Here is a 27,495-nt window from a genome sequence, read left to right as displayed (position 1 = left end):
CATTGGCCCCCGGGCGGGGCGGGCGCCGGCCCCTCTCGGCGGGGCGCCGCGGTGCGGCGGCGGCCGGGCGTGCGGCGGCGGCGGCGGGGCCATGGCGAGCGCGGCGCGGCGGCGCGGCCGGTGCCCGGCGGCGGGGCGGCGGCTGCTGCCGCTGCTGTGCGCTCTGCTGCTGGGCCCGGCGCGCGCCTTCCACATCAAGAAGGCGGAGGCGGCGGCGGTGGCGCCCGGCGAGGCGCTGCGCTACCTGCACTCGGCCGAGCTGGGCGAGGCGCTGCGGGCGGTGGCGACCGCGGCCCCGCCGGGCCTGGCGCGGCTCTTCAGCATCGGCGAGTCGGTGGAAGGGCGGCCGCTGTGGGTGCTGCGCCTCACGGCCGGCCTGGAGCCGGCGCGGGACGGCGAGGAGCCCGGCGGCGCGGCGCTGCCCGGCCGCCCGCAGGTGAAGCTGGTGGGCAACATGCACGGCGACGAGCCGCTGGCGCGGCCGCTGCTGCTGCGCCTGGCGCAGGAGCTGGTGCGCGGCTGGGCCGGCGGCGACGCGCGCATCGGCCGCCTGCTCAACACCACCGACCTCTACCTGCTGCCCAGCCTCAACCCCGACGGCTTCGAGCGCGCCCGCGAGGGCGACTGCGCCGGCGGCGGCGAGGCGGGCGGCCGCGAGAACAGCCGCGGCCGCGACCTCAACCGCAGCTTCCCGGACCAGTTCGGCGCGGCGCAGCCCGACCTGGAGCCCGTGCCCGAGGTGCGCGCCCTCATCGCCTGGATGCGGCGCAACAGGTGAGCGCGGCCGCCGCGGCCCTGCCCCCGCCCCGTTCCGCCGGCCCAGGGAGCAGGAGACCGTCGGTCGCCGCTGCCCGGCTGCCCCGTGCGGCCCCGCAGGCCTCTGCTTGCTCTCGGCCTTTCCCGGTGCTTCCCAGCAGGCCTGGGGCAGGAGGGGGCTTTTCCCCACCTGCTGGACCCCCGCGCTGTGCGGGTCCCTGCCGGGGCCGCTCGCGTGTCCGGCGACGGGGCTGGTGCCCGCGCTGGCCGGACCGATGTGGCCGGTGCGGGAGAGCCGTTCGTGGTCTGGGCTGCCACAGCTTGCGGAGCCCTGCCGCCCCCCAGCACCACCAGCACCCTGCGTGCGCCTGGGTGCCCCTCACCTCCCTGGCTCTCCCTGGGTCTCCCTTCCCCAGCCTGCAGCTGGAAACTTCTTGCCCTCCCTCACCCGCTTCGTCCTGAGCCTGCCCGTGGACCTTGCTCTTGTGACCGATAACACTTTCACCGTGAGCTGTGGGATGTTTAAAATGGGGGTGAAGCGTATAACTGATCTGTGTACACACATGCCAAGAGTTGCACTGAGCAGGGCTTTCCCCCCCTCTCCATCTCTGTGTTGCATGGAAAAGTCCCTGGCTTTAGCAATACTGCTCTGTGCAGCAGCATTTCCAAATGCAGCCCCTCTCCTCTGTCTCTCCTTCTGTTGAGTGTGTGCAGGACTGAGCCTTAAGTGCCTACGCTGATGCATTAGTCTTTCACCTTCCAGCTAAACAAGGCAGGGAATGAATGGTGGTAGTCATCTGTGCTGGAGCAGAGCAGCCTGGGAGGGGAGATAGTTGCCTGTGAAGTCCAAATCTGGCTTGCAGCCCTGTAATGGGGGGCCCGAGCAAATCTGGAGAGGAACAATAGCTGGCTAAGCACTATTTCTTCATTTGCATTCTCCCTGAGAAAAACTGTCGAACATCCAAACCGCGACAGCCGAGTTACTACGTTGGTGTAAAACAGGCACGTGAAGTTGTGTAAAGAAAGCCAGAGTGCAGGGTCTGATCGGATGTGAGCAATGCACTGAAACAAATTGTTTCCAAAACGGGAGAAAGAAACTGATGGGATGACTGACCAGCCGTGGTACGCTGTAGGGCTCCTGGCTGAATCAAGACACACAAGCTCAGCATCATGTAATGCCTACTCTGTTTTAAGGAACAAGGTTTGAAGAATCATCTGCATTAAAACTTAGTGGATCACAGTGCCGTAGGGTTGACTGCCCTAGAAGAACTTCACAAGCTGCACCAGTAACTCGCTTGTTCTAAAGAAACCTTTAGAACAGCTCCGAGGGAGCAATTTGCGATATGGATCCCTCCAGCTTTGGTCAAACTCAAAATTAGGTAGTAGGAAAAATCATGCATGTTCTTAACATTATTTTGAAAATGCATCGCCTTTTTAGCAAACGTCTGAGGCGGGATTTCTTTTTGTAAGCCAGGCCAAAACAGGAAGAATACAATGCTTTGTGCATCCCTCTGCCTGGCAGCACCAGTTAATGCTGTTATAATCGGTGTACTAATGTAATCACTGGTACAAAAATGAATGGGTAAACAGAGCTGTTTGCTCTCAGAAATGCTAGTGGGCATAATACAACTCCTGTGCAGTATTTCAGATAAGGCAAAGGTATCGGTCACATTGTGTCTGCTTAGAATCTAAATCACATTTGACTGAAGGAGAAGTAATTAAGTTCATTTTTCCCAATACTGTATTTGATAAAAAGAGGAAGAGTAGAGACATTAGTCTCTAAAGATTTATTGAAAAACTTTCGACTGCCTGTGATCAAATTAAAGTGTGATGGGGGCATGCTGTGCTGTTGTATGTTCTGACTTGGAATTTGAACAGCTCTTTTGCTCATTCAGATTTTATTTATGCGAGTCAGTCCTGCAGCACATCTCAGGCATTGCTCAAAGCTTGACCAAGAACTACATATATCACTTTAGGTACAGGGCACTGTTTGTCAGTGATAGAGTTAAAGGGCTCTGTCTTAAATTGAAGCAAGAAACTTGTTTCATGTCCATTTGACATGCCAGATGTCAAATTGGGAAGTGAATAAACCAGTCCTGAGAGTTGGTTTATTGCAAAAAATTTGCTTGCTTCTCCAGTACAATCCCACCTGGATGCTGTTCCGATCCTCTAACAATCCTGTTTGCTGTGTTGAGGGCTGATTTTAATAAGAGGGGATATATCTCAAAGAACAATTTGTTACCTTTTGGTCAAACAGAAGCCTGCTCGGTGTAGGATGAGTGCCTGTCTGTTAATGTAACCTTGGCATAGTTATAACAGTACTTCTCTCTACACAGTGCTGATGGAGAAGTGTCTGATCGCTTCCTCTTTCAAAATAGTTGTATTGTTGAACAAAATAGTATTACTGAGTGGCTGTGTTCTGCCTGACTGATCCCAAATAGACTTTGGAGGTTGCTGGTAATGCTTTGGTAGGAAAACAGTGGAGTAACTGGTTGGGTGGCTGTAGCTGGCCTCCTGATGATGTGCTCTTGTTCCAATACGGCTCTTTTCTTTCCCCCTTCCCCACCCCAGGTTTCTACTCTCTGGCAATCTTCATGGTGGCTCAGTGGTCGCAAGCTATCCCTACGATGACTCTCCCACACATAAGCCCACAGGAGTCTACAGTAAATCAGCTGATGATGAAGTGTTCAGATACTTGGCAAAAGCTTATGCATCAAATCACCCCATAATGAGAACTGGCACCCCAAATTGCCCCGGTGAGGAGGGAGAGACTTTCCAAGATGGCATCACAAACGGTGCCCAGTGGTATGATGTTGAAGGTAAGAAACGCTGATGAATTGCTTTAGTTCTGTTAGTTTGGATTGTGTGTCTTATAGAAATACTTGCTCGCTCCCACTAAGAAATGACGTCCGAAACAGTGCTGATAATCACAGTGAAAAAAAAATGGTAGGTGAAGTTATATTTTTAGCTTTGAATGTGTTCTGACAGCTTGAAATGAAGGAATGTGGCATCATGGGCATACCAGCAAGTGTTTTAGAGTGGGTTATTTTAAAACACTTTACAAAACTACAAGTTGAAAAGTTTTTAGAAAAACAAAAAAACCACAATATTGACATTTCAGTTTAACACAATTTGGATTTCCAATACTTTAACAATAGTTTCTCTTTCCTGTGTCTTCATTAAAATTTAGTACCTGTCTTGAGACCTTGTGACAATGCATTTGGCAGAAGATGCCTATTTCATGCAGGATAACTCTTAAGCGTTTAACAAGATCAGAAAGAACCCTCCAGTTTGCTGGGATATATTTGTTCCCTACAAACCCAAACATCTCCCAAACAGTGGTGCATCAAACACTTGCTGGTATGTAAAATGGCTTAATTTCATGGTCTGAACTAACCCAACTGATCTTACTGGAAGTAGGGTAGGAAGATTTCCATGAACTAGTCTCCTACTAGACCTATGCAGAGGGTGACAACCAGTAGGGCCTGTTCCTGTCCACCAATGCAGCTGGGTTTAGAAGGGATCCAAAATGCAGTCTGCCAAGGCTGCTAGAAGAACTTCTCCGCTGTAGGAAACTGCATTACAGAGGTGATCTGAATATAAGCAAATTATCTCCTGGTACCACCACCACTGTTCTGTGGAAATGGATAGTCTGGCTCAGCCACAGTAGAGGACTCTTCTGTGTACGTTTGTTTTGCTTAAAATGGGATTTAAATGGCAGTTTGTGTGAAGAGATGCTCTCATGGAAAGGGTTCTGTAGGCTAGCAGAAAAGAGAAATCTTGGCTATCTCATTAGAATAAGTTGCACCATTTCCAAGTTTCCCCGGTGGATGCCGTACAAGCAGGGACTCACCAGACAGTATAGTAAGTTCTGTGATGAGACCGAGACAAAAATCTTGCGTAACTGATCCAAGGAAGTTGCGTTGCTTTGCTGTGTCTGGACTGCTTTGCTTTTCCTTGTGCCAGAGTTGAAGGGTAATGGCAGAAGTGCTGAGCAAGCAGTGGAATCAAACATGGTTTATGCTTCATAGCTTACAGCTCAACAAATCCTAAAAAGACGGTGTCTTTCCAGAACGTGGGCTTCAGTGCTGAGTCATATGTTAACCCCGAATCCACATTCCTTGGGAAGGAAGGAAAGCGATCTGCTACTGGAACTGAATACGTCACCTCTGTGCTGGAGGAGGAAGTCTTATTTCAGTGGTGGCTGAATCATTCCTGAGGATTTCACTGTTCAAATAAGATGTAGTTTTACCTTTTTCTCTAGCAGCTGTCTCTTTCCCCCCACCTTATTAAGCACACCGATGCTGGGTTTTTACTGGCTCAAGGTTCACTCTGCTTCTGTGGAAAGCCCAGCATGAGGGAGGTTTGTGTAATCTTGTGCATCTGCTTATGACTGAACAGGATATCCTGGATGATCTTGGCTGCCTTGCTGTGGTGGCAACTGCTATTGGCAATCGTCTAAATCAATGGGTTTGTTAGCTGTAGCTCTCAGGCTTTCTGCCCTTCTTAATGAACTGGGGATAGGTGTGCTCTGAAGGGAGACTGGTTTAAAAGCTTTTGGCCTGTGTCCTCCTGGCACTGGAGTGAGCAGCGTTTCGACTATGGCATAACATCTTCAACCTCCTGCTATGCTGTGAAACACTTCGCCAGCGTGAGCCTTCGCCTGGACGCTTGCTGGTGGCTATTGCCCTGACCCCCTTTCAGGCTGCCTTTGTCTTGGAAACTAGCAGAGCAGAGGTGTCGCCTACCTTCCTCTCACAGGAAACGACAAGGTGTGAACCGCTCTGCTCACGTCTCTGCACTGACCTTATTGTGGTTTATAACCTGTCCAATCGAGACTCTGGCTCTCAGCTCTGTGGAAACAAACCCCTTAGCTGTGCCAGGCCACAGTCTCGGGCTCGCTGCTGTTGGCTGTAGGGAATGCACAGACAGAGGTTGTAGGGAAATGAAAAAATAGAATTTGCAGGCTGTCACTAGATGCAACCCTTGACTGCAGCAGTGTATTGACACCAGCTCTCAGAATGAAGCACTGCTCAAGCTTGGCAGACAGGAGCCATTAAGCACCTGCACTGTCTCTCCCCGAAGCAGTAATTCACACATAGTTGCTGCATAACCAGGGGGTGGGCTGAGCTCTCGTAACCAGAGCACAAGGTTCTGGGAAAGGTGCGGGGCATGTGTTTGCGGCCTGCATATCAAGCTGTGCCAGGAAAGGCTGCAGGCTCCCAGTGACATAAAGCCAGGAAAAACAAAGAAATGAGAACATAATGTCTCACCAGGTGGGAATTTTCCTGCCACGTTTTATCGTGTTAAATCAAACATACTGGAAAGTCAAATGCTGTGGGATTTGCTGACCCGGAGTTACCAGTTTGGGTTTGTGCTGGTGCCAGATCCCATTAGCTTTTTCATTTGAGTTTGCAAACAACCTCTTGCATGTGTCAAACTGAGGTGGCAAGTACAAACCGTTGGAGTAATTCTTAAGGTCAAGTGTGCACAGAAAAATATGGCTCTCTGCCACACTGCTGAATTTGGCTTCTGCATTCCAGCTGCTATAGATAAGCATGTCTATGACTGGGACACATTTTAGAGGCTATCTCTGTGGTACACGCTCTTACTTTTCCTTCCTTTTTAGTCTTTAGGGTTTTTAACTATTGAGTGGCTGGTTCAGATCAAGAAAATAGATGGAGGTCTGGGTTGGTGCATGATCCAACTAATGTTTAATGCATTATGGGTCAAGAAAGGCAGGCTGAAGAGTCCATGGGATTTAAAGGCAAACTGCTTGGCTCTTATCTCTGGGGTGGACATGCTTGCCTCCATTTCATAAAGATCCCAATTCCGGAACTGAATTCAGTATAACATTCAAGAGAACATTTTGTGGACAGCCTTGAAAGGTCTTGTCTTCATCTGCAGTCCCTTCCAAAGAGATACGTTTCTTGCCAATTTAAATGTCTAATGTCCAAGCGTTTGAGGTGTTCCTGCTGTCTACTAGCAGGCACTTCTCAGACGGGATGTGGAGATGCAGGGATGGTTTGCTTTGAGGTTCTCTGTGTGCTTGCTGGGCTTTATCGCACAGCTGCTGGAGTTGGAGACTCAAACCTCACCTTCTCTGAGTTTTAATGATTGCAGACTAATGGACTGAAACATTATGCTGCCTGTTTGGTGCTGCTCTTAGTGTCTTGTAGCATGGGAGACCAGTATGAGCAATCAGTTCTGTCCACAGAATAAGCAACTTGTGTTATCTACTTAATCACATCCTAACTTGCTTTTGCCTTCCGCTCTCTGCAGAGCGGACAGGACCATTTCTGTGCTGTGTCTTAGCTGCAGAAGGTCTCTTATCTCCTGGTGTCTGCTCCAGTGAGGTTTGGAATTGGAAAGGTTTCTGCATAGTGCAGGTTGAAAATGAAGTCCTTCCGGGCTGGCCTGAAAGGCTGCTTCTGGCATGCAGTGTATTTATGGTATCTGGATCTCTGGGCTTGGCTTTAGAGAGGGCTGCGTTCTCCTGCATGTGTGCCTGATGCGGAGCTCGGCAGGGAGCAGAGGCATGCTGGCCGGCGTGAACCCTGCAGCCCTTGTGCTGCGAGAGGTCTGGGATCCTTGCCTGAAGTGCAATCCTGATGCTCTGGGAGCGGGACAGAGCCAGGAAGAGGATTGGTTCTGCCTAGAACAAGCTTGCATGGAGAAGTGAGGGGTCGGCTCCAGTCCAGGCTCATGCACTGAGTGGCTGGAATGTGGATACTCTATCCACATCTCGTAGCTAGATGGAAAGTGAGCACTTCTGTGAAGTACTGCCAGCTAGTAGGAATTGACTTGCTGTGACTGTAAGCTATTCATTTTGCTTTGCTTTCCTCACCAGTGAAATAGGCATGACACTTCACTGGAGGGCTGAAACTTTGCAAAGTGTGGACTTGAAGACATTTCCTGATAAAAAGAGCTGTAACGAATGTAGCACGCTATCCCAAATAGCACCCAGGCAGATTAGCAGAATATATGCGCTCTAGTCTGACAGTCCTGGCTGTGGGTGTGCTTTTTCTGCTCTGCTCCTTGAACGGGTTGCTCTGCTGATGCTATAGGCCATGCACAGGTCTCTCCACTTACCTCCAGATCTTCTGCGTAGCCAAGAGAGGTTGTGCAGATGGTATTTGGGAAAATATGTAATTCCATATGCTGTAAAAATAACTGTCCTGCTCTGCAGTGGGGCCATGTGAAGGCTGAATATGTGCAGCAGATACAATCCAAATTTTCCAGCATGCAATGGGCTACTTTCTTGAAGAGGCAGTTTTACCGAAATTGATGTAGCAAGCTCTTATTTAGTCTGTTGCTGCTCTATTGTGGGTAAGCATCTGTCCTAAATTTACTTGAATGGCAGATGAAGCACTAAATATGCTTCATAATGGCTCTGGTTTACGTATGGATGTTTTCAAATGCGTTAGCTTCCTGCTATGAACAGATGGTTATAGGCTGGCAAATCGTTTCACTCTGCAGGGTGTTTACTGGTGAGAGAGCAGCCTGCTATGGGCTGCCCTTCTGAGTCTGCGGAGCAGGAGCCAAGTAACGCTGAGTATGTATTGGATTCACAGGCCTTGTCCCTCTAACCTCTTGGACTGAGTTCAGGAGCTTTAAAGTCCTCCAGCACTTTTTTGCTGCTTGTCTTGGATGGGGAAGTCTCTTTCCTGTTTTAGTCCCCGTTCTTACGCCCAGGCACAGGCTGCAATGTTCTCTTTCTAGTAGAAAGTGACATTTGATTTGTTATGATAAAAGCTTCATGTTCACTTAGCAGCAGGCTCCCAAAAGAATTGAGAGGAACTGGGACATCTTTGATATAATACCATCCCTCATGTCTTTCCAGGGATCTGTTCTACACCCTAATTTATGCTGTAATCCATTTCTGTTTTACCTGAATGGGATGGGGTTATTTCAGAGCAGTGGTCCCTGACCTTTTTGGACCAGTGAATGCTGACAGCCACCACACTTATTGGAAAACTCCACTGCTTGGTAAAGTGCTGCTGATAGCTTTTCCTGGCTGTGCATTAAAACAGCTTTTGCAAATGCCAGATAATGCATTTGCATTCCGGCTATTGATCCATTATGGTCGGTTAATCAGCCAGCGGTCCTGGAGGTTCTCTCTTTTGTGAAGCAGCTTGTGAATGATTAGGAGACTGTTCAGACAAAGCAAATGAAGTTTATTAGCATAGCACTAATTTAGCACTTCAGTAGGCAAAACAAAGCATGAGAGTACAAGGTATGGATTTCTTACAGACTTGCTTGCTGGGACCCTGCAGGCTGATGGCATGACACCTTGCAAATCTGTCTTCTGCTCTCCTTCCTTCTGAAGTATGGTTGTGGCACCTGGCTTCAGCAGGGAGGTGTAGCTAGGGCAAACATGTAGCCATTTCATGACAGATGGGCTTCTGAGCTAGCTTGGCTTCCTCAGGTGATCCAGAAGAGACCTGGAGAGCTATTCTTTAGCAGAAATACTGGAGCTACTCATTGCCTCAGCCTCCTTTGTCCAGCGGACATGTGCAGGAGTCATACAGTCAGTGTGTGGAGGTTGCGGGGCTGAGTGGTCCCAGTGGCTGCTATGCAGGTTGGGATGGAGCCATCTGGGAAGTGATGGCTAAGGTCTTGGCATGCCCCTCTGCCTGGATTGCAGCTGTCTAAGGTTGTATAAACCAGAAGATATCGTCAGTACGCTTAAAGCTTAGTGTGGCATGCATTTTCTGTATGGACACGACTATGATCTGGTAGCGGTGGTGGTAGGAAAAGTCCTCTCATATGGCCATGACATCTTGCTGTGGTCACGTGGTTTGATTTTTCAGGGTGACTCTGAAGCCTTTTTCACAGACTTGTGGTGTTTTGGAACGTGTTTTTCACTCTTGAAAGCTCCTGCAAATGTTTAGAGGGATTTTGAGTCTTCAGCAGCTTGATGAAGTCTGAGCTCCAGATTGTGAGTGTTGATACCTGGGGGAGTGCTCAAGTCCTGCTGGTGCATGATTCATACCTGCTCGAGAAACATCGTAAACTTAAGCAAATGGGATCAGGGCACTTGCTGGAACAAGGTGACCTTTCTGATTCGTAGCAGTGCCTGTGGTTTCTCTGAAGGCAGGGATAACCAGATAAGCTTAATACTGGGAAACCTCTCTGTGTACCTTCTGTGCTCTGGCGCTCAGGGAGGTTTGGCTGGTTTAACATGAAGATAACAAACTGTCCCCAGATGCTGCAGTGATCTGAATTCATTGAGACTGCTACCTTAAAGAGGAAATGTAGTCTGTAGGTGGAAGGCTGTTGACTCAGATATAGGAGAGTGAGTTTCCAAGTTGGAGCGGGTGGATAAGCCTGTGTCCTGCTCTCTTGTAGGGCCTGGCTGTTGGAGGGTGACAAGAGTCCTAAGAGGCGAGGGAGGTCACTGCCCTCCTAAATCAAGAGGAGACTTTTCTAAGGTGTCTTGCAGCAGTCCGCTGCATGCTGTCAGCAAGGACTTCTCTCAGAGTCTCTGCTAGGGCTGCTCTAAAAATCAGTAAATGGATTTCCTTAGGTAAGGTGTTGATGGAACAGAACAGGCTGAAGTAGTAGAGAAGGGGAAGCATATCTCTCACCTGGTCCTATAGTCTTTGAGCTTTGCCTAAGATTTTCTGTGAGCTGTGTGGTCCTTGAATGTGATTCCAGCGTGTAGATTTGAGACGCAAACTCCCAAATTGATAGTCTGCTTTGCTTTTTTGGAGCAGGGGGCAGAAGCTTGTTTTGGGTAGAGTAACTTCTCTTGCAGGAGAAACTAAAGGGCGTCTGAAGGTGGCTCGGAACGCACAGTAAAGGACTCTGTAGCAGTAATGTTCAGACTCGGGTGTGCTTGCCCTGACAACCAGGTTTTGTAGCGTCTTGCGAATGTCTTCACAGTGAAATGAACCAGTATTTATTGCCAAGTGCTGTGCTGCTGAGCTCAGCTGACAGAGCAGAAAGACTGAAGGAGCTGTCATCTTTGATCTGAATGGCCCAGTATTCTGGTTACCAGGAGAAACAGACCTCAGCCTCTCCCAACACCAGCTATCACAGTGATCTGATCTAATTTTTATCCCTGTTCACACTGGAGCTAGGGCAGCATCTCGGTGAGATGCCATGGGGGCTGAAGGGAAGAGAGAATGTGCATCCTTTGGAGGGATGTCTGTGCATTGCTCCTGTGACATGTCTCTGCCTAATTTTCTCAGGTGGGATGCAGGATTACAACTACGTGTGGGCCAACTGCTTTGAGATCACCTTGGAGCTGTCCTGCTGTAAATACCCGCCAACCTCCCAGCTTCAGCAAGAGTGGGAGAACAACCGGGAGTCTCTCCTTGCCTTCATTGAGAAGGTAGCGTGGGCTGGAACGGGATACGTGGGCAGCAGCTGTGAAACCTGTGTGTCCATGGTGGGCTGAGAGCACTGCGTTCAGTGGCTGAGTTTGTCACGTGGTAATGCAACTGCTGCAGTTGCTGTGCAGAGGTCGGTGTCTACAAAGCTACTGTATTTCTCTCTGGTTCTGCCAAAGTTCCCACATCCTCCAGGATAGCAGAGATCTTCTGAGAGGGCCCTTTTAGGGTGCAGTGTTGCACAGAGGCGCTGAGAAGGGCAGATCTCGCTAAGAAATTCAGAGTACCTGTATGGCCTAAGTGCAGTTATTCTCCAGCAGTATGCAGAAGCACCAAGCAACGCTGCTGAGATCTTGGTTTGCAGGTTGCTGCTGCCGGACTGTCTCCAGATACCATGTGTATGTTGAGTGGGTGGCAGTTTAGGCTTGGAAGAGAAGCAGCTGCATTTTTTTCCCTGCTGTGGCATGTAACTCTTGTGTGTTCATACTGTTATGTGACCACTGCAGTGACTCTCTACTGTGCGCTCGCTCACTGCAGGTGAGCCAGCTTGTGAGCCCATGTCAACAAATGAAAGATTTGTTGGGAAGCCTTCCCAGTGCATGCTCAAGTTCCTGTCCTTGCAGTCTGGCCAAGCACTGTCTGAATCACAGACCCTTGTATGCCTTTGCCTGGCAGCTGTCCTGCTCTGCTGCATTTTGGCATGTGGAGGCGGGGGGAGGCTGGGTAAGGACACAGTTCCCCTGACGTTACTTCAGCCAGGCCCTTGTGTTGTTTTCCTCAGGTCCACATTGGTGTGAAAGGCTTTGTCAGGGATGTAGTCACCGGCTCTGGCTTGGAGAATGCGACTATCGTTGTTGCTGGTATTGCTCATAACATCACAGCGGGCAAATATGGCGACTACCACCGACTGCTTGTGCCTGGGACCTACAACGTGACCGCGGTTGTAATGGGGTAATGTCTCTGTGACAGCTTGGGTCCACACTGCCGACCGCTCATGTTATTTTACTTGATTTCTTCCCCCAAGGCATCTTGTTCTGTATTTAAGGGGCTTGGCTGGAAGTTGCAGCAGCGATGGGCTCCTGTAATGGCTTAGGGCAGTAGCCATGTGGGCTCACCCTGTGTGCTGCTGCGGCATGGGGTTGCTGGATGAACAGCATTTCTGTCGCCTTAATTTGGTTGCTTGTACCAGCCTGCATCTTGCTTCCCTGGCAAAAGGGGAAAGGGAAGTAGTGTCCCCCTAGTAAGAAATTGCGTTGTCTCCTGTCAGGGTGTAAGCGCAGTAACTTGCTGCTAGGCTAGCCCTGTGCTACTCCCTGAAGAGTCCATAAGCAGGAACTCGTGCCTCTGTGACACAGCAAGGATAACAGCATAGTTGGGTCCCATGGAGTGGGATGAGTCCTGATAGCTTGTTTGCTGGTGAATCTTCCATGTAGATGTTAGCATCCCACCTAAACCAGGCTGGGAGGAGGAGAAGGCTGGAGGGGTGGAGAGGCTGCAGGGGGTTCTGGCCCTCTATTCTGCAGAGCCTCCTGCTGAAACTAGCTCTTTTCTCACAGTTACACACCAGTGACCATGGAGAACATTGAGGTGAAGGAGGGAGATGCAACAAAAGTGGATTTCTCCTTGCAACCAACTGTAATGGCACCAGCTCCTAACCTCACAGAGTTCTCGGCAACGCCTGCTCCTGTCCCTACCATCACCTCCAGTGTTGTACAGGCAGAGTCCCCAAACCCAACCTCTTTCCATCAGCCAGTCCAACCGGTGGACTTCCGCCACCATCACTTCCCAGACATGGAGATCTTTCTACGGCGATACGCTAACGAGTACCCCAACATAACCCGCCTCTACTCTGCGGGCAAGTCAGTGGAACTTCGGGAGCTCTATGTAATGGAGATATCGGACAACCCGGGCATCCATGAAGCAGGTAACCTGGGAAATCCTTTTTCGCGAGGCCCAAATGCAAGTGACAAACCTTTGCTTTGGGTGAGTGAGGGGGCAGAGCAAAAAGGGGTGGAGATCTGGCACCTGTCTGAGGAGATACTGCGTGCTGCTTTCTTTTTGAAAGACTCAGATGCAGTGGTGGTACTCGTGAATTTTGAGCATTGCTAGGGACGCCCAGGTTTGTGCTCGGGTTTGGGGAATGGAAGAACCAGAGGGCTTCCCTGCAGCAGTGTCCCACCTTTTTTTGGTGTTGTGGGAGTGGAAGGGTCCCTGTCTGCAGAGAACAGACCAAGTGGGGCTTGTCAGCCTGCTGGTGTCATTCCCTACCATTAACAGATCAGACTTTGCTGATCACTAGGATGCCCAGTTTAGAGTCTCTGGGGCTGCACATGCCGTGATGCCTGGGAGGCACCCATTCTGCAGAGTTCAGTTCTCACTGCTGCCCAGATTACTGTTCATCCCTTAAGAAAGGGAAGAACAGTAGCTCACCTGTGACATGGCACAGCTGCCTCTGTCATGCCCCAAAACTCTTTCAAGGGTGTATTCTGTCCCCATGTTGTTAGGTAAGCGTCCTCCAGCCCTGCAGAAAGGCCTGTGAGCGTAAGGCTCAGGATAGTGAGGTGTCTCCAAGTTTTAATATAGTGGTTATTACTGGCTCTTTGGTGTGGCTCTGTGTCTGCAGGTGAGCCAGAGTTCAAGTACATCGGTAACATGCATGGGAATGAAGTTGTGGGGCGAGAGCTGCTCCTGAACCTCATTGAGTACCTCTGCAAGAACTTCGGCACAGATCCTGAGGTGACTGCCTTGGTCCGGAGCACGCGCATCCACATCATGCCGTCTATGAATCCTGATGGCTATGAGAAATCCGTGGAAGGTATGCTGTCTGTTCTGAAACACCTGTGGGGTTTCTAGCACTGAGAACAGGACTCTGTGTTCATGGTACCTTTTTGAGAAAAGCTGGAAGTCATGCTGGAGCAGGAGTGCTCTCTGCACAAGGAGACTGGGAAGGGACTTGGCGTATGTTCTGGGATGAGTGGGTGGACCCTGCAGTGCGGGAAGTGGGTGATCGAGTGATGCTCAAAGCAGTTGCAGAGAGCTTTTATGCTTCAGCAATGCTATATGCTGCCCCTCTTTGGGTCCCCTTATGGTCTGTGGCTTTCCCAAGGCTTATTTAAGAAAAGGCATTCCTTTGACATAGCTCATACTTGCTCTGCTTTGGTCCACGTTCTTCGTAACATGTGGTGTGGGAGCCAGGCTGTCTGCAGAGCACTTGTCCAAGGATAATACTGACTTTTATCGTGGTATTGAAACTGGCAAAAAAAGTCCTTCAGGGAAGTCCTTAAAACTGCGTGGCTATCGCAGATTGGCAGAACAAAGCCTGCTCAGAACAATTCTCTGGAAGCAGAGCTCTGCTTGGGTTTAACAAAGAACTTGTCCGGCTGGTTTGTAAAGGTGAACTCTGAGGTTTCTGTGGTTGTGACACCCGGCCGATTGGATCGTTCCACAGTTCACTGCCTTTCTGCTAGCAGCGGCTTGGCTGACACTGAGAGCCTGTCCGAGCACCTGCTGAAGGGGCCCCCAGAGACCTCCGTGCACAGAGCAGGCCTCTCGCTGAAGGAGAGCAGGGCTGTCCCACGGCTCTGGGCTGTATGAAGCCAATGCTATTATGCTCTCTGCGGTTTTCCATTTACTGAAGGTCTCTGGTGTTCTGGGGTAAGAGGACACAGCCTCCACATTGAAGTGCGAACCTGCATGGGGCACTAGCTTGAACATGTGCTTAATTTCCAGGAGACAGAGGAGGCACCGTTGGCAGGAACAACAGCAACAACTATGACCTGAACCGGAACTTCCCAGATCAGTTCTTCCAGGTGACAGACCCTCCACAGCCAGAAACTCTCGCTGTCATGAGTTGGTTAAAGACTTACCCGTTTGTACTCTCAGCAAACCTGCACGGAGGTATGCCAGTGAAACCAGGCTCCTTCCCCTGGGCTAAGGTTTGAGGGATGGGGTTTGCAGGGATGTCTCCACTCTGCTTCTAGGAATGAACTGAGGAGCTCTGGAAGAGAGTTCTCTGTGCTTGGCACTGTTGTGAAATGGCAGGAGCAAACCCAGCCAAGGTCCTGCCCCAGCATGAGACCATTTCTGAAGGGCCTACACAAAAAAGAGTGAAATAAACCTGTTGTCAGTAGGTTCGGGTTTGTGCTGCTGGAAGAAAGATCAGAAGATGCAAGCAAAGAGGGTGAAAACTGTGTCCCCAAATGCATTTTGTAGGATGTTGAAGAGGCTGCTGGGACAATTTCAGCCATTTCTTTGAAGGAGACGTGCATTGGGGGGTAGCTGGTGCCTTCTCTCTTGAGAGATGGGGCAGGTGGAGTGGATTCTCTTGTCAGCTGCTGTTCAGCAGCTGGTTCTGTGTATGTGACAGTGCAGCTGTTGGAGGCTTCATAATATTTATAAAGTTGAAGTGAAGGGAACAAGATGTAATCCTGAGGGTTCCCTACTTGAATTGCCTGGCAGAACTACGAAATTTGCTGTAATTTAATTATCTTTTCAGAGTGATCTAAATTAAGTCTGTGTATTGCATCTTATTCCCTAGATGGTTTGTCTGCTGGCTTGTACCTGTAGTAACTTGCAGGTGGTTGCTTTGTACCAGCATGTGAAATTTTGTAGCACAGAAATACCTTGTGTGGGTAAGAGGGAGCTGGCAGTTCTCCAACAGCAGAGGGGTCCCACAGTACTATTAGTACAACTTGCTGAGGGAAAACCTGAATAAGCCAAAGATGTTATAACCTACCAGTGCTTACAATAAACTCTAGAAGGCTGAAAAGTTACAGCAGTTGGGCCAAGGGCTCGATGTATGTTCTGAGAAATTCCTTCCCTTGTTTTTTCTACTTTAAGAAAGTGATAATTATGAGCTGGTCCTCAGCTTTGTTGCATGTAAAAGCCAAACCTCTGACATCTTGTGGCTTGGGTTCACTTTTCCAATTGAGTGCGGTCTTATCTCTTCCTGTGCTTTTGTTGTCTCTTCTATCCATTGGGTTTAGTGCTATATTTGATGCCAAGTCTTAAGAAATACAAGACCTATTTCCTGGCACTCTTTGAGGGGGGAAAAAGAGAAACTTCCCCTATCGGGCTGAGGGATCACTTGGAAAGTGTGCAGGTATGAGTCGAATGTTGTTCCTCCTGCAGGTTCTCTGGTGGTTAATTACCCCTTTGATGATGATGAACAAGGAATAGCCATATACAGTAAATCCCCAGATGATGCTGTGTTTCAGCAGCTGGCACTGTCCTACTCCAAGGTAAAACTCTAATGTGAAAACAAGCACATCCTGCTGGCTTAACTCCTGAATCTGTCCTAACCCTCCTGAGCTGCTAGCAGAAGAGAGGTGCAGGTACTGTTCCTATGTGGGTCCTCAGTGCTGCAGGCTCCTTGGGTTACAGCAGAAAGGTCCTGCAGGAGGCTCTCGTTCCATGAGCAGATGCCAGCGTGCTCTGCTTGCTGGCACTGTAGGAAGAGCGCTCTGTGCAGGTGCGGGGGGCTGTAGCAGTGGGTTACTCTCACGCATGCACTGAAGAGTGCTAGAAAACATTGCATATGGGCCAGGAGTAAAGCAAGTATGCCAGTGACTTGTGTTTGGGTGTGGGTGCAGTCTGCTGCTGCTGCAGCTGTACAAACATGTGTGTGTGTGAACCTCTGTGTTTGGTAGCCCCCGGTGTATGACTAATGTAAGAACAAAAGTGCCAGTGGTAGTAGAGTGCAGACACTCAGCTTCACATGTTGCATCTTGTTTTTCAGGAAAATACACAGATGTATCAGGGAAGCCCTTGTAAGGACATGTACCCCACTGAGTATTTCCCACATGGCATCACTAACGGGGCTCAGTGGTACAACGTTCCAGGTAAAGTAGACCTGCAGTATATATGTCTACAGCTTTAATAGTGCAGGACCTTAAGTCTCTCAGATTGTTCTTCTCCAAGCTAAAGCATGTGTAGCTTAAAGTTGTCTGATCAATCACAGAGTCTGCACTGGTCTGCCCAGATTACCAGAACTTGGGTTTCTTTTATAACCTCTTAAATAATGTACCCAGATTAAGTTATTCCTAAGGGAAAGAATTTATACTCTAGTTTATTTTCTGGCTACCAGCAAAGTGGTTTCATAAAACTTTACAGCAATATATTAGCATGAAAGGCATTTACAAGAAGGATGTTTTTTTGTCTGCTATTTTGGCATCCCTTTGAAGCTTGAATCTTGCCTTGTGTAAAAACCTTCTCCCTATGGCTATAAAATGCATGCTGTAGTCAGTATTTCATCTTTCTCAACTATCTGATTTTTTTTGAGCTATGCTACTATTGCCTTCAGGAGACCTTGTCAAAACTTTTTCCCCATTCCTGTGGTAGGTGGGATGCAAGACTGGAATTACTTAAATACGAACTGCTTTGAAGTGACCATCGAGTTGGGCTGTGTGAAATATCCAAAAGCAGAGGAGCTGCCAAAGTACTGGGAGCAGAACCGCAGGTCTCTTCTCCAGTTCATGAAACAGGTGAGATGCTCTGACTCCAAGCAATTGTGCGAGCTGCCCCTTGGGATCTGCGTTAGACATGCCAGAGTGAACAGGCTAATCTGCAGGCTGAAGTGAGTGCTGCTTCCTGGCCAGATTGGGTACCTGCTGAACAGAAATCAGGACGTGTTTTGACTCCCCCTCTCCCCTCCTCAACACACCAAAAATATATATGGAAACAGTAGCCAGGAGATGCAGGCGTAGGCTTTTTATTTACAGATATCGTGGCCTTCCCAAGACTGGAATGGCCTTTATGTGCTGTTCCCTGGGGATCCGAGATGGGCCTGGCAGTAGTGCTGTGCACCTGGGGCGTGCAAACAAAGGTGTGGAGCAGAGTGCTGTGGTGGCACTGCGAGGCAAACAATTGCTCGTTGTGCTCATCAAGTGACCTCTGTCCGTGCCAGCTGCTAGCAGGTTTAACCTGAACTCTTCTGGAACATGTTGCTCCACCAGGATCGCTGTACCTCGCAGGCTGGGAGCTGACGGCGTGGCAGTGTCAGCGCTCCCGCAGTGGTGTGTGCGGTGGGAGGCAGGGTGGGCCATCCCACTCCTGGACGAGCTGGTACTGAGCAGTGCTCTGGGTCTGTGCTCAGGTTCACCGCGGCGTCTGGGGATTTGTGCTGGACGCCACGGACGGAAGCGGCATTCTCAACGCCACCATCAGCGTTGCTGACATCGACCACCCGGTCACCACCTATAAGGATGGAGACTACTGGCGCCTGTTGGTCCAGGGAATGTACAAAATCACAGCATCTGCTCGAGGGTGAGATAGCTGCGGCTCAAGGAACAAACAGTTGTAGTGTTGAATCCTCCCAGTTAGGAATAGGCCCATTCCCGCTATCTACAGCAAATGTAGGCATGGGTGTTTCCCCTGCCCTCTGGCCTATGCAGAGTTAACAAAGTGATGCTACCCTGATATCAAAGGCTGCTTATCTGGCAACAGTATAGAATCCAAATTTTCCTATGTTTGGAGGTGGTGTGGGTCTTTCCATGGGGAAGGAGTTGTTAACTTAGTGTCCTTAGGGGAAGTCCTCTTGCAGGCAGCTGCCCACAGAAATGAGTTCACTTCTACAGCTGGCAGACCTTGTTGCCATTTGAACCCAAAGGGTTCAGCTGCCTGACTTGTTCCCCTGCCTGTCTGCCATGTAACTCTGAAAAGCCAGAGCCAGAAGCAGCCCAGCACCATGCTGAGCCCTGATCCACTTCCTGTCCTCCTGGTATTCCAATGTCCCTTTGGAGTGACCCTGTTGTTTGCTTTTATGCTTCTCTCTCTTTTGTCTGGGGAGCAGTAGCAGTCCCATATAGGTGTCTAGTTGGGAGGGGGGATGGCTTAGTGTGTGGGGCCTTGAACCCCTGACATTTCCTTCTGCCTTCTCTTCCCTGGGCAGGTACGATCCAGTCACTAAGATGGTGGAGGTTGACAGCAAAGGTGGGGTGCAGGTCAACTTCACTCTTTCACGGGCAGACTCCAAAGTAGAGGAGGGGAAGGTGGCAGTCCTGAACACTCCGGACACCAGTGACCCCAACGAGAAGGAGTTTGAGACACTGATCAAAGATCTTTCTGCTGAGAATGGCCTGGAGCACCTCCTGCTTGCCTCGTCGGGGGATGTCTCTCCTTATCGATACCGCCCTTACAAGGACCTCTCCGAGTTCCTCCGAGGCCTCAATCTGAACTACCCCCACATCACAAATCTCACCAGGTGGGAACTCAAAGCAGCAGCACTCAGCTCCTACCTGAGCAGCAGCCTGTAGCAGGGCAGCAGTGAAATGACATGAGCCAAGAACACATGGTGCAGAGATGGGGAGCTTGTTCCCTTCCTTCCCTATGGTGCCTGAGTTTGAGAGCCCCAAGTGTAAGGGCATGATGTCAGAGCCTTGGCTGCAGAGACTTAGGGATGCATCCATGTGCTTTTCCCTGAGATATCATTTCACTGCCTTAAAAATGGGGCACCGTCAGTTCTCCAAGGGTGCTTGGAACTGATGGTATTCCCAACATTGATGTCCCAAGTTTCTTCAGTTATCTCAGTCCATGCTCTCTATCTCCATTTCTTCTCTTTTCCAAGTCCTTTCTGATATCTACCCTGCTAAACAGTCCCCAGCAAAATTGATTAAGTTTGGATTACAAATCTCAAATGGCCTTTCTTTATCTGCCTTCAGATTTTAATTTCATAGTGTTCAAGTTAGCTTGCCTTGAGTCAAGGTCTCTGCCCTTCTGCAGGAGACCAGCTATCTGTAGTCCTCTGCTCTCCTTTGTGACCTGGAGCACTGTTGCACGCTCTCAGCTTCAGAAGGCACAAATCTGGCCTCTGTGTCCCAGGACCTTATTTGTTTGTTGTTACCAGGCACAACGTGCTCGTGTGCTGTCCCTGCTGGTGCCAAGGCTGCTGTTCTGATCTGTAGCTTCTATTGTCTTTCCAGTTGCATCAGCCCTGATTCTGTTCTCTGCTTTGCTTGCATTCAGTTTGCTAACTTAATGGCACAACTGTAGTAACAACCTCTGCATTACTGGAAATAGGCCTGCTTTTGTTCTCTAAACCAGATACTTTTATAAATTTGTTTGATATCTGGGTGTATCCCACTCTGAAGAAAAAAAATTGGAAGCACAGAGCCATTTAGCAGTTCCACGTATACAGTAACGTTATAGGCTATACACAGATGTACAGAGCATTGGGTGTCCTCTACATCTGGGCCTGGATACATTCTCACGCAGATGCTTCTGTTCAATCTGACATTCATAATGAATGTGGTTCAGTGCTGCTGCTAATCTTCATTTATGATGCAGTTGATTTTTGTGTGTCGCTTGCCTTTGCTGTCTCCTCACAGAGGTTGTCAGTAGTTCTTTTCTGCACTAGGATTTCTCCCTAAGGGCCAGGCTGGGGGTTCAGCTCTGTTCCTGAGCTGACGCTCCAGTTTCTCATCTCTTGGCAGTTTGGGTCAGAGTGTCGAGTTCCGTCAGCTCTGGTCCCTTGAAATCTCCAACAAGCCCAACCAGTCTGAGCCCGAGGAGCCAAAGATCCGCTTTGTTGCTGGTATTCATGGAAATGCTCCTGTTGGTACAGAGCTGCTCCTGGCACTGGCAGAATTTCTCTGCATGAACTACAAGAAGAACGCTGCTGTTACAAAGGTGAGGAGCTAGTGCCGGGGGCCATACAGGAGCCCTACAGTTATATCCTGAGAAGAGGATGCTTTTTGGGAGGATCCTGCTAATTGTACGTTATTTACTTTTGCCCAGCTAATTGACCGAACCCGGATTGTGATTGTGCCTTCCCTGAATCCAGATGGACGTGAGGTAGCACAGGAGAAAGACTGCACATCAAAGATAGGCCAGACCAACGCTCATGGCAGGGATCTGGACACAGACTTCACAAGTAAAGTGAACCAATGCGTAGTGTCCCTGTAGAAATGTCAGTTGCTGTAGAAGTCTTCTGCTCTATCTGTTGTGGGCTTGAGCGTAGTCATTTGGTTGTAGGGTCTAGCTGTAAAGAGAGCGGCATTCCCACCATAGAGCCTGGGCAGCACAACTGCTGGGAAGCTTCCAAAACTTGAATCTGCCTTAGAGGTAGTAACTTGCTATTCTTTGTTTGCAAAGAAGAAGAGGAAGCAAAGTTCTTTAGGGATAGTCCAGAGATCAGACTTCTAATGTTTTTCCTATTAATTGATTTCTCCCAACACCCAATTTCTGAAAAATGCCCTCTATTCATGCTCCTTGGAAATAGTCTCCTTTTTCATGCCTTTCTGGTTCCTGTGTGATTGCCTTGTCTATCCAGAGCTCCGTGCCCTCCCCTCCTGGGCTGGAGGTGTTCTGTCTCACGGGTTTTGGTTGGGATCATCCCAAATGCTTTCTTTGGAAAATGTGTCAGTTTAGTGACGTAGAGGAGGGCAAGCACACGAGGCACACTTTGCATTGTCACAGAAAATAGCTTGGGGAAATAGTGATGTTGTCAGGTTTATTTAGCCTTGCAGATGAACGCTGCCACTGGGTAGCATGGGCTGGGCGTTTTACTTGACTCGTTAGGTGCAGTCTGCTGAGATCTAACAAAAACCTGCTAATACGTGCAGCAGACTTAATTTCAGGCATTAGCAAAGAACATACTTTTGCTGGCTTCTCAAATAGCAGAAGAAGCTGTTGTCAGTTCCCTTTTCTATGTCTTGTTCTGGTTTGCAGGCAATTACTCTCGATACTCAGGGACACGAGAGCCTGAGACCAAAGCCATCATAGAGAATTTGATATCGAAGCAGGATTTCAGCCTGTCTGTTGCGCTAGATGGTGGATCTCTGCTTGTCACTTACCCGTATGATAAGCCAGTGCAGACAGGTACGATTAACTCTTCCAAGGCCTCGCGTGCACACTTGACTCTGTAACCTCCTTTTGTGTTCGGCCCTTTGTATCTGGACAATGGATGGCAGTCTGATTTAGGGGGATTTCAGGTTTTCTCCAATACTGAAGGGATGTATCAAAAGCAAACTATATACTGGCTATGGCAGGGGAAAAGTTGAAATGCTGTAGAAATGGAAATGGAAAACACTCTATTTCCTAGATGTATCCTGTGAGGCTTGTCAGCTTTATTAAATAATGTGTGACTGTTTAATATAGGATCATGGAGGGTGAGGATCTGCTCTCCTGGTGAGTCACAGCTATACTCTCAATGTCACACCCTTCTCTTTATAGTGGAGAACAAAGAAACGCTGAAGCATTTGGCATCTGTGTATGCAAACAACCACCCATTGATGCATTTAGGCCAGCCGGGCTGTCCAAATAAGTCAGGTATGTTTGGTCCAAGCCTTTAACTGCTGGCCAGCTTGTGATAGACTCTGCCAGGAGCAGATCTGTCTGATAACTGTGTTCTTGCTGTCACAGATGAAAATATTCCTGGAGGTGTGATCCGTGGCGCTGAATGGCACAGTCACGAGGGAAGTATGAAGGTACTTCATGAAAACACAAGGCTTTCCACCTCTGCAGACTTGGCTATAAATAAGCATTAAAACACATATTTGTTCTGATATCAGAACAAATTTTTGCCTCTCCTCGAGTTGTGTCTTTGCAAAGCTTAGTAGATACCACCTCTTGTGTCATAACTGGTTTTGTTTTTGCAGGATTTCAGCGTTATGTTTGGTCATTGTCCTGAGATCACTGTTTATACTAGCTGCTGTTATTTCCCAAGCGCAGGACAGCTCCCCAGCCTGTGGGCAGACCACAGGAAGTCTCTCCTTAGCATGCTTGTGGAGGTGAGCAGCAGTCTGTGGGAGGAAATTCTGGCAAAGAGTGAACGTAGTGGGCTAGGTGCGGGGGAGGAGGAGGGAAATAGAGCAGTATAGGGATCCTGTGTGTTTTTATTGGTGCTTTATAGTTACAGATGGTCATAATTTAGACTGCATGAGGCATCGATTGAACAGTTGCTCCAAGTGACCAGGAAGTGTGTTGATATGGGAGTTTAACTTCCATGCTGTTTTGCCCCAGAGTGGGCTGAGCAGTCCTTGGCAGTATTGTGCACTCTTATGGGAGGTCAGGAATGGAGGATGGGCTGTATTTGGGGAGGTGGTGGTTAGATCCTGTTTTACTCACAAATGTGCCAGACTGTTCGATTTGAACATGAAGTGTTTGAACTGCTTTATTTCAGGTTCATAAAGGAGTCCATGGATTTGTCCAAGACAAGAGTGGCAAGCCAATTTCTAAAGCCACTATTGTTTTTAATGAAGGTTTGAAGGTCTATACTAAAGAAGGTGGCTATTTCCATGTGCTGTTGGCTCCAGGTTTGCATAACATCAATGCTATAGCTGATGGCTACCAGCAGAAGCATGTCAAGGTATGTGAATGTCTGTGTCAGAGATTTTCTTCCCCCTGCCAGGCAGAGGCATCCTTAGATGCTCACACTTGGGTTTTGCCTTGTTCCTTGTTGGCTGTCTCTAGCTGCTGGCTGCGTGCCCAGAGTAGCTGTCTTCTGCCTTGATATAATAGATGGAGGAGAATTTCCCAGCACAGCAGAGTTGTTCTGAGCAATAGCTTTTCTCTGCATTGTACTTGTTTTTGGCATCTGCCTGGTCCTGCTGTGGTTACCAAATGCCGCTTTTCCCTGGACACCTAAAAGAGGTGTAAGCCTTGAGATAGTCTGAGCTCTCACATCTGTCTTTGCAGGTCTTGGTACGCCACGATGCACCTAGCTCTGTAGTCATTGTGTTTGACATGGATAACAAGATATTTGGCCTGCGAAGGGAGCTGGTTGTAACTGTTGCAGGTAGTGTGAGACTTTCTTCATCAAATCTTTGAGCCTTGCTTCCTATGCCCCTTCGTCCTGGCAATGACTCTTGTCTTGTCTCGTCTTGGAACTGGAAAAGTAGCCAACAGAATTGGACCACCTCCCTGCTTTCCCTTCTGAACATGTGCTTGTCCTTGCAAATGGGTCCAATAGCCCTTGGATCTGGTGGTGCTGGGCCGGCAGATGGGAAGGAGGAAGGGAGGAAATGGAGACCACTGCAGGGTCTAAACAGACCAAAATGGACTTCGAGGTGGTTGGAATGGGGAGAGCCCGTTTGTGTATGGAGCTGGGAGTTAGAGGTCTTGCACCTTGCCCAAGGTTTCCCTCAGAGTGGTGTGGTACTGGGTGAGCATGAAGAGATTTTCTGTCAAGGTGGCAGTTGCTGGGGTGGCCAGAGTTTATTCCCAGTGGTCTGCAGAGGAGTTCAGTGATGCTGTGCTAAGTCATGAGCCCAGAAGGTGAAGCTAGTGCAGTCCTGCTCTGGAAGCACCTCTCACATGATGTGTGTCCTGTTACCTAAGAGGAAGGAGCAGGGTCGCAGTGAAGTGAGGAAAAGCGGCTGTGATTGTGGAAGGAAAGAGATGCAGTGGGAAATATAGGAGCTTCCACGGTGGAGGAACATGGCATTAACTTCCATGTTTTCTATGTGGCAGGTGCCAGTATGTCTGCTCTGGTCCTCACTGCCTGTATCATCTGGTGCGTCTGCTCAATTAAGTCCAACAGACACAAGGATGGCTTCCACCGCCTCCGCCAGCACCATGACGATTACGAAGATGAAATCCGCATGATGTCCACTGGCTCGAAGAAGTCCCTCCTGAGCCATGAATTCCAGGATGAAACAGACACTGAAGAGGAAACATTATACTCCAGCAAGCACTGACACCTCCCAGACAGAAAAGGAGGTTCCCCATGGACCAGACCTGGTGGGAGGGAGGCGATTCCTGTGGTTCAGTTTTAGAACACTAGCTTGCAGGACGTGTCCTCCAGAGGTGTGGGTGGCAGCTCCTGACTTCCCTCTGCTATTTGCTGTGTTCCTACTTACGTGCAAGTCAGGGAGTGTTGGAGGCTGTGTTCAGGCTAAGGACATGGCTTGTTACATTTTTAGGTCAAGATCTGGAGGTACATGTAACACTGTTTGAAAGGTAACATAATAGGATGGCCAGCAGAGTTCCTAGTACTTCCCCAGCATCTCAACGCGGTGATCAGATGGTGGGGAAGTGCCCCAAGACCTGCGTAGGGTCACAGTTACAGAACTCCAAAGCAGTTTCTCTACCTGTTTTGAATTATTTTTTTTTCTCCTCATCCTACATGGACTCCAAGTTCTGCAGAGCAGCCCTAGGAAACAGACTGCACTTCGTTCTCAGCTGCTCCCTTAGAGCTTTTTTCCACCTTCAAATGCAGTGGCCTACTGTGCTCTGTGGTGGGTGCTGAGCACCTCTAATGTGTTGCTAGTTCTCATGCAGTGACCTGACATCTTGAAAGCTGGGGGAAATCGCATCGTTTCTTGATGTGAGCTGGAGAAAGAAGCACATGTCAGAGCTTCAGTGAACTCTGACAAAGTCCAGGCACTTGCCAGCTCTGCAGTACTGCTGTTCCTTACTTCTGGGGAAGAAACCCTGTCCCCATCACTTCTGGTTGGTTCTCATTTGTGTAGACCTGGCCTTTGTGGTCTCGTGTTAGCGTTGTAGCAGCACAGTGTCCAAAAGAGCTACTGGAGTTTGTTACAAGCAGAGGGATAGAACTGATTATGGTGGATGCTGTAGAAAGCAACTAGTTACTGACTCTACCTGATGAGTTCTGCTCAAGTCTGCCACGATTCATGGAGAAACTCATTGAAATTCAGCTACTGCTTATTCAGTGTTATTGGAGTAGCTGAGAGAGGTTGTGGAGCCTCTATGGCCCAACTTGAGTCTTGAATTTTGAAGAAAACCTGCACCTTTTGCCCCTGTCCATCCAATACCATTTAGTGATCAAGGGCACTTTGAAAGCACCCTCTGGTCAAACACTGGTGGTGGTGGCTCTACCCAGCTACCACCAGCAGTGTACTGAAGTATGTAGCAAGAGCTCCATCTAATTGTCTCTCTGCAGCCTGTCTGCTGCTTTGGGGACTGGGGGAAGGAAGGGTGTGCTGAAGAAGGGGAGAAAAGCAGCCAAATTTGTTCTGTAGCACTTGTCAGGAATTTTGAAAGAAGAGCTGCGGCATGCATCCCCAAAATCCATTACCATCACAGAGTCCAGGAACCTGTGACTCCTTAAACGTTTCCAAAGCCTTTATATATTGCTGAAGCTCCTGTGCTTTCTGGGCAGAAGGCTGTCATTGGAGCGTGGGCACTTTTTTTCTTGCTGCTTATTCTTGTTTAATACTTGCCCTACTGACCCAAGCTCCCTCGTGCAAGAGCCTGGTGCACCACTTTCGTCGGCACCCCGTTTGCCCTGAGCTGATCCATTCTCTGCCAGCCCAGCGAGGTCCGTTAGCGACGTGCTGCTGGGCTGTGCCTCCTGGGGAAGGGGCTGTTCCTCGAGCTGGCGTGTGGCTTATGCACCTCCCGGCCCCTGCCTGCGGGGTCATGCTGATGGTTTCATCAGCCGCGTGCTGATTTCATGCAGCTCGGTGGAGGGATGAAGACAACCCTCCAGGCACACTGTAACTTCCTCCCTGTTTGATGGGGAATTATAGTGCAAGAAGCACGTGATAAAAGCTGGCTGGGGCAGTTGGCTGGGAAGGGGGAGATGAGGCCGAGCGTTCCCTGTGCTCCCGCTGCCCTGCGTCACTGCAGCGCACGAGAGCTGTTCTTACCGCCTTGTGTTTCTGCAGGAGCCGTAAGCGACCCACGCGCCTGGTCCCAGCTCGCCCTGCTGAACGGGGGCTGTGGCTTGGTGCTGTGCTGTCCCTGTGCTGTGAGTAAAGGGGCTGCAGCAGGCCAGCCTCAAGCCTGCTTCAGCTCCAAACTTTTCCTCCTCCTGAGGACTTTAACGAGGGACGCAGCTGAGGTTTTCTAATAAAGCTGGTTTTGCAAACTGCTCTTAGGTCTCCAGCCTTTTTGCTCTGGCAGCAGGTAACGAATGGAGCTGGCCCTGCTAAGGCAGCTCTGCCGCACTAGCAATAAGCCTCGTTAGGGATCAGAGGCTGCAAGAGCGCTGGATCAGCCCTTTTCCCCCAGGAATGCATTCTGAAATTAGCTGCAGTAGGTGCATATTTTTTAAGGTGTGTGGGTTTGAGTTGATTTGTAAATGCACGCGAGGCTTTTCTACGCAGCGCAGCCCGGGTGGTGTCTGGTTCTCGCTGTGTGGTTGGATCAGTAGCAGTGAGTAAGCGCTTGGGGTCCTTCTTAGCGGTTTCTGGAAGGGGCGAGCGGCTCGCTCGGCCTCCTGTCCCCGTCGCTCTGCCCATCGTTAGCAGAAGTGTCCGTGCTGCTTCTGGTGAGGAGCCGGCCCGCCCGGTGCGTGCTTGTCTCGGGTGTGTAGGTCTATGCACTGTGCCTTCAAATGTACATTTTTCAAAGGGACTTGAAATGAATCAGCATTTCATCTGGACAGAAAATCAATCTGTGTGACGTGCGATCTACCTTTCTGTACCGGGGGGAGGGGCCTCTGTTTTTTTACCTGTATACTGAGATCTAATAATCTGTATAAAACTATTTTGATGTC

General features: G+C 49.4%; 1 protein-coding gene across 1 annotated transcript; it reads left to right on the top strand.

The window, feature by feature from the left end:
- On the top strand, positions 1-27,495 carry CPD (carboxypeptidase D). The gene is made up of 21 exons (XM_026101416.2): positions 1-774; positions 3,328-3,575; positions 10,953-11,095; positions 11,875-12,044; positions 12,650-13,017; positions 13,717-13,908; positions 14,823-14,990; positions 16,224-16,333; positions 16,831-16,933; positions 17,433-17,575; positions 18,187-18,356; positions 18,982-19,293; positions 20,522-20,717; positions 20,826-20,961; positions 21,759-21,908; positions 22,263-22,358; positions 22,452-22,516; positions 22,688-22,819; positions 23,212-23,397; positions 23,727-23,826; positions 24,501-27,495. The coding sequence occupies exons 1-21, from the start codon at positions 92-94 to the stop codon at positions 24,725-24,727; spliced, it is 4,098 nt and encodes a 1,365-aa protein (XP_025957201.2). The 5' UTR covers positions 1-91; the 3' UTR covers positions 24,728-27,495.

The sequence above is a fragment of the Dromaius novaehollandiae genome, chromosome 19 (assembly GCF_036370855.1).
Source record: "Dromaius novaehollandiae isolate bDroNov1 chromosome 19, bDroNov1.hap1, whole genome shotgun sequence".
Lineage (NCBI taxonomy): Eukaryota > Metazoa > Chordata > Aves > Casuariiformes > Dromaiidae > Dromaius > Dromaius novaehollandiae.
Note: the sequence above shows the minus strand (reverse complement) of the source record. Positions and strands in the feature narration are given on the sequence as shown.

What these genes read in the sequence shown, in the direction of transcription:
- CPD (XM_026101416.2), top strand. Translation starts at nt 92, where the DNA reads ATGGCGAGCGCGGCGCGGCGGCGCGGCCGGTGCCCGGCGGCGGGGCGG. An exon ending in CACATCACAAATCTCACCAG is followed by an intron (nt 19,294 to 20,521) that starts GTGGGAACTCAA and finishes ATCTCTTGGCAG; the next exon opens with TTTGGGTCAGAGTGTCGAGT. An exon ending in AGAACGCTGCTGTTACAAAG is followed by an intron (nt 20,718 to 20,825) that starts GTGAGGAGCTAG and finishes ACTTTTGCCCAG; the next exon opens with CTAATTGACCGAACCCGGAT.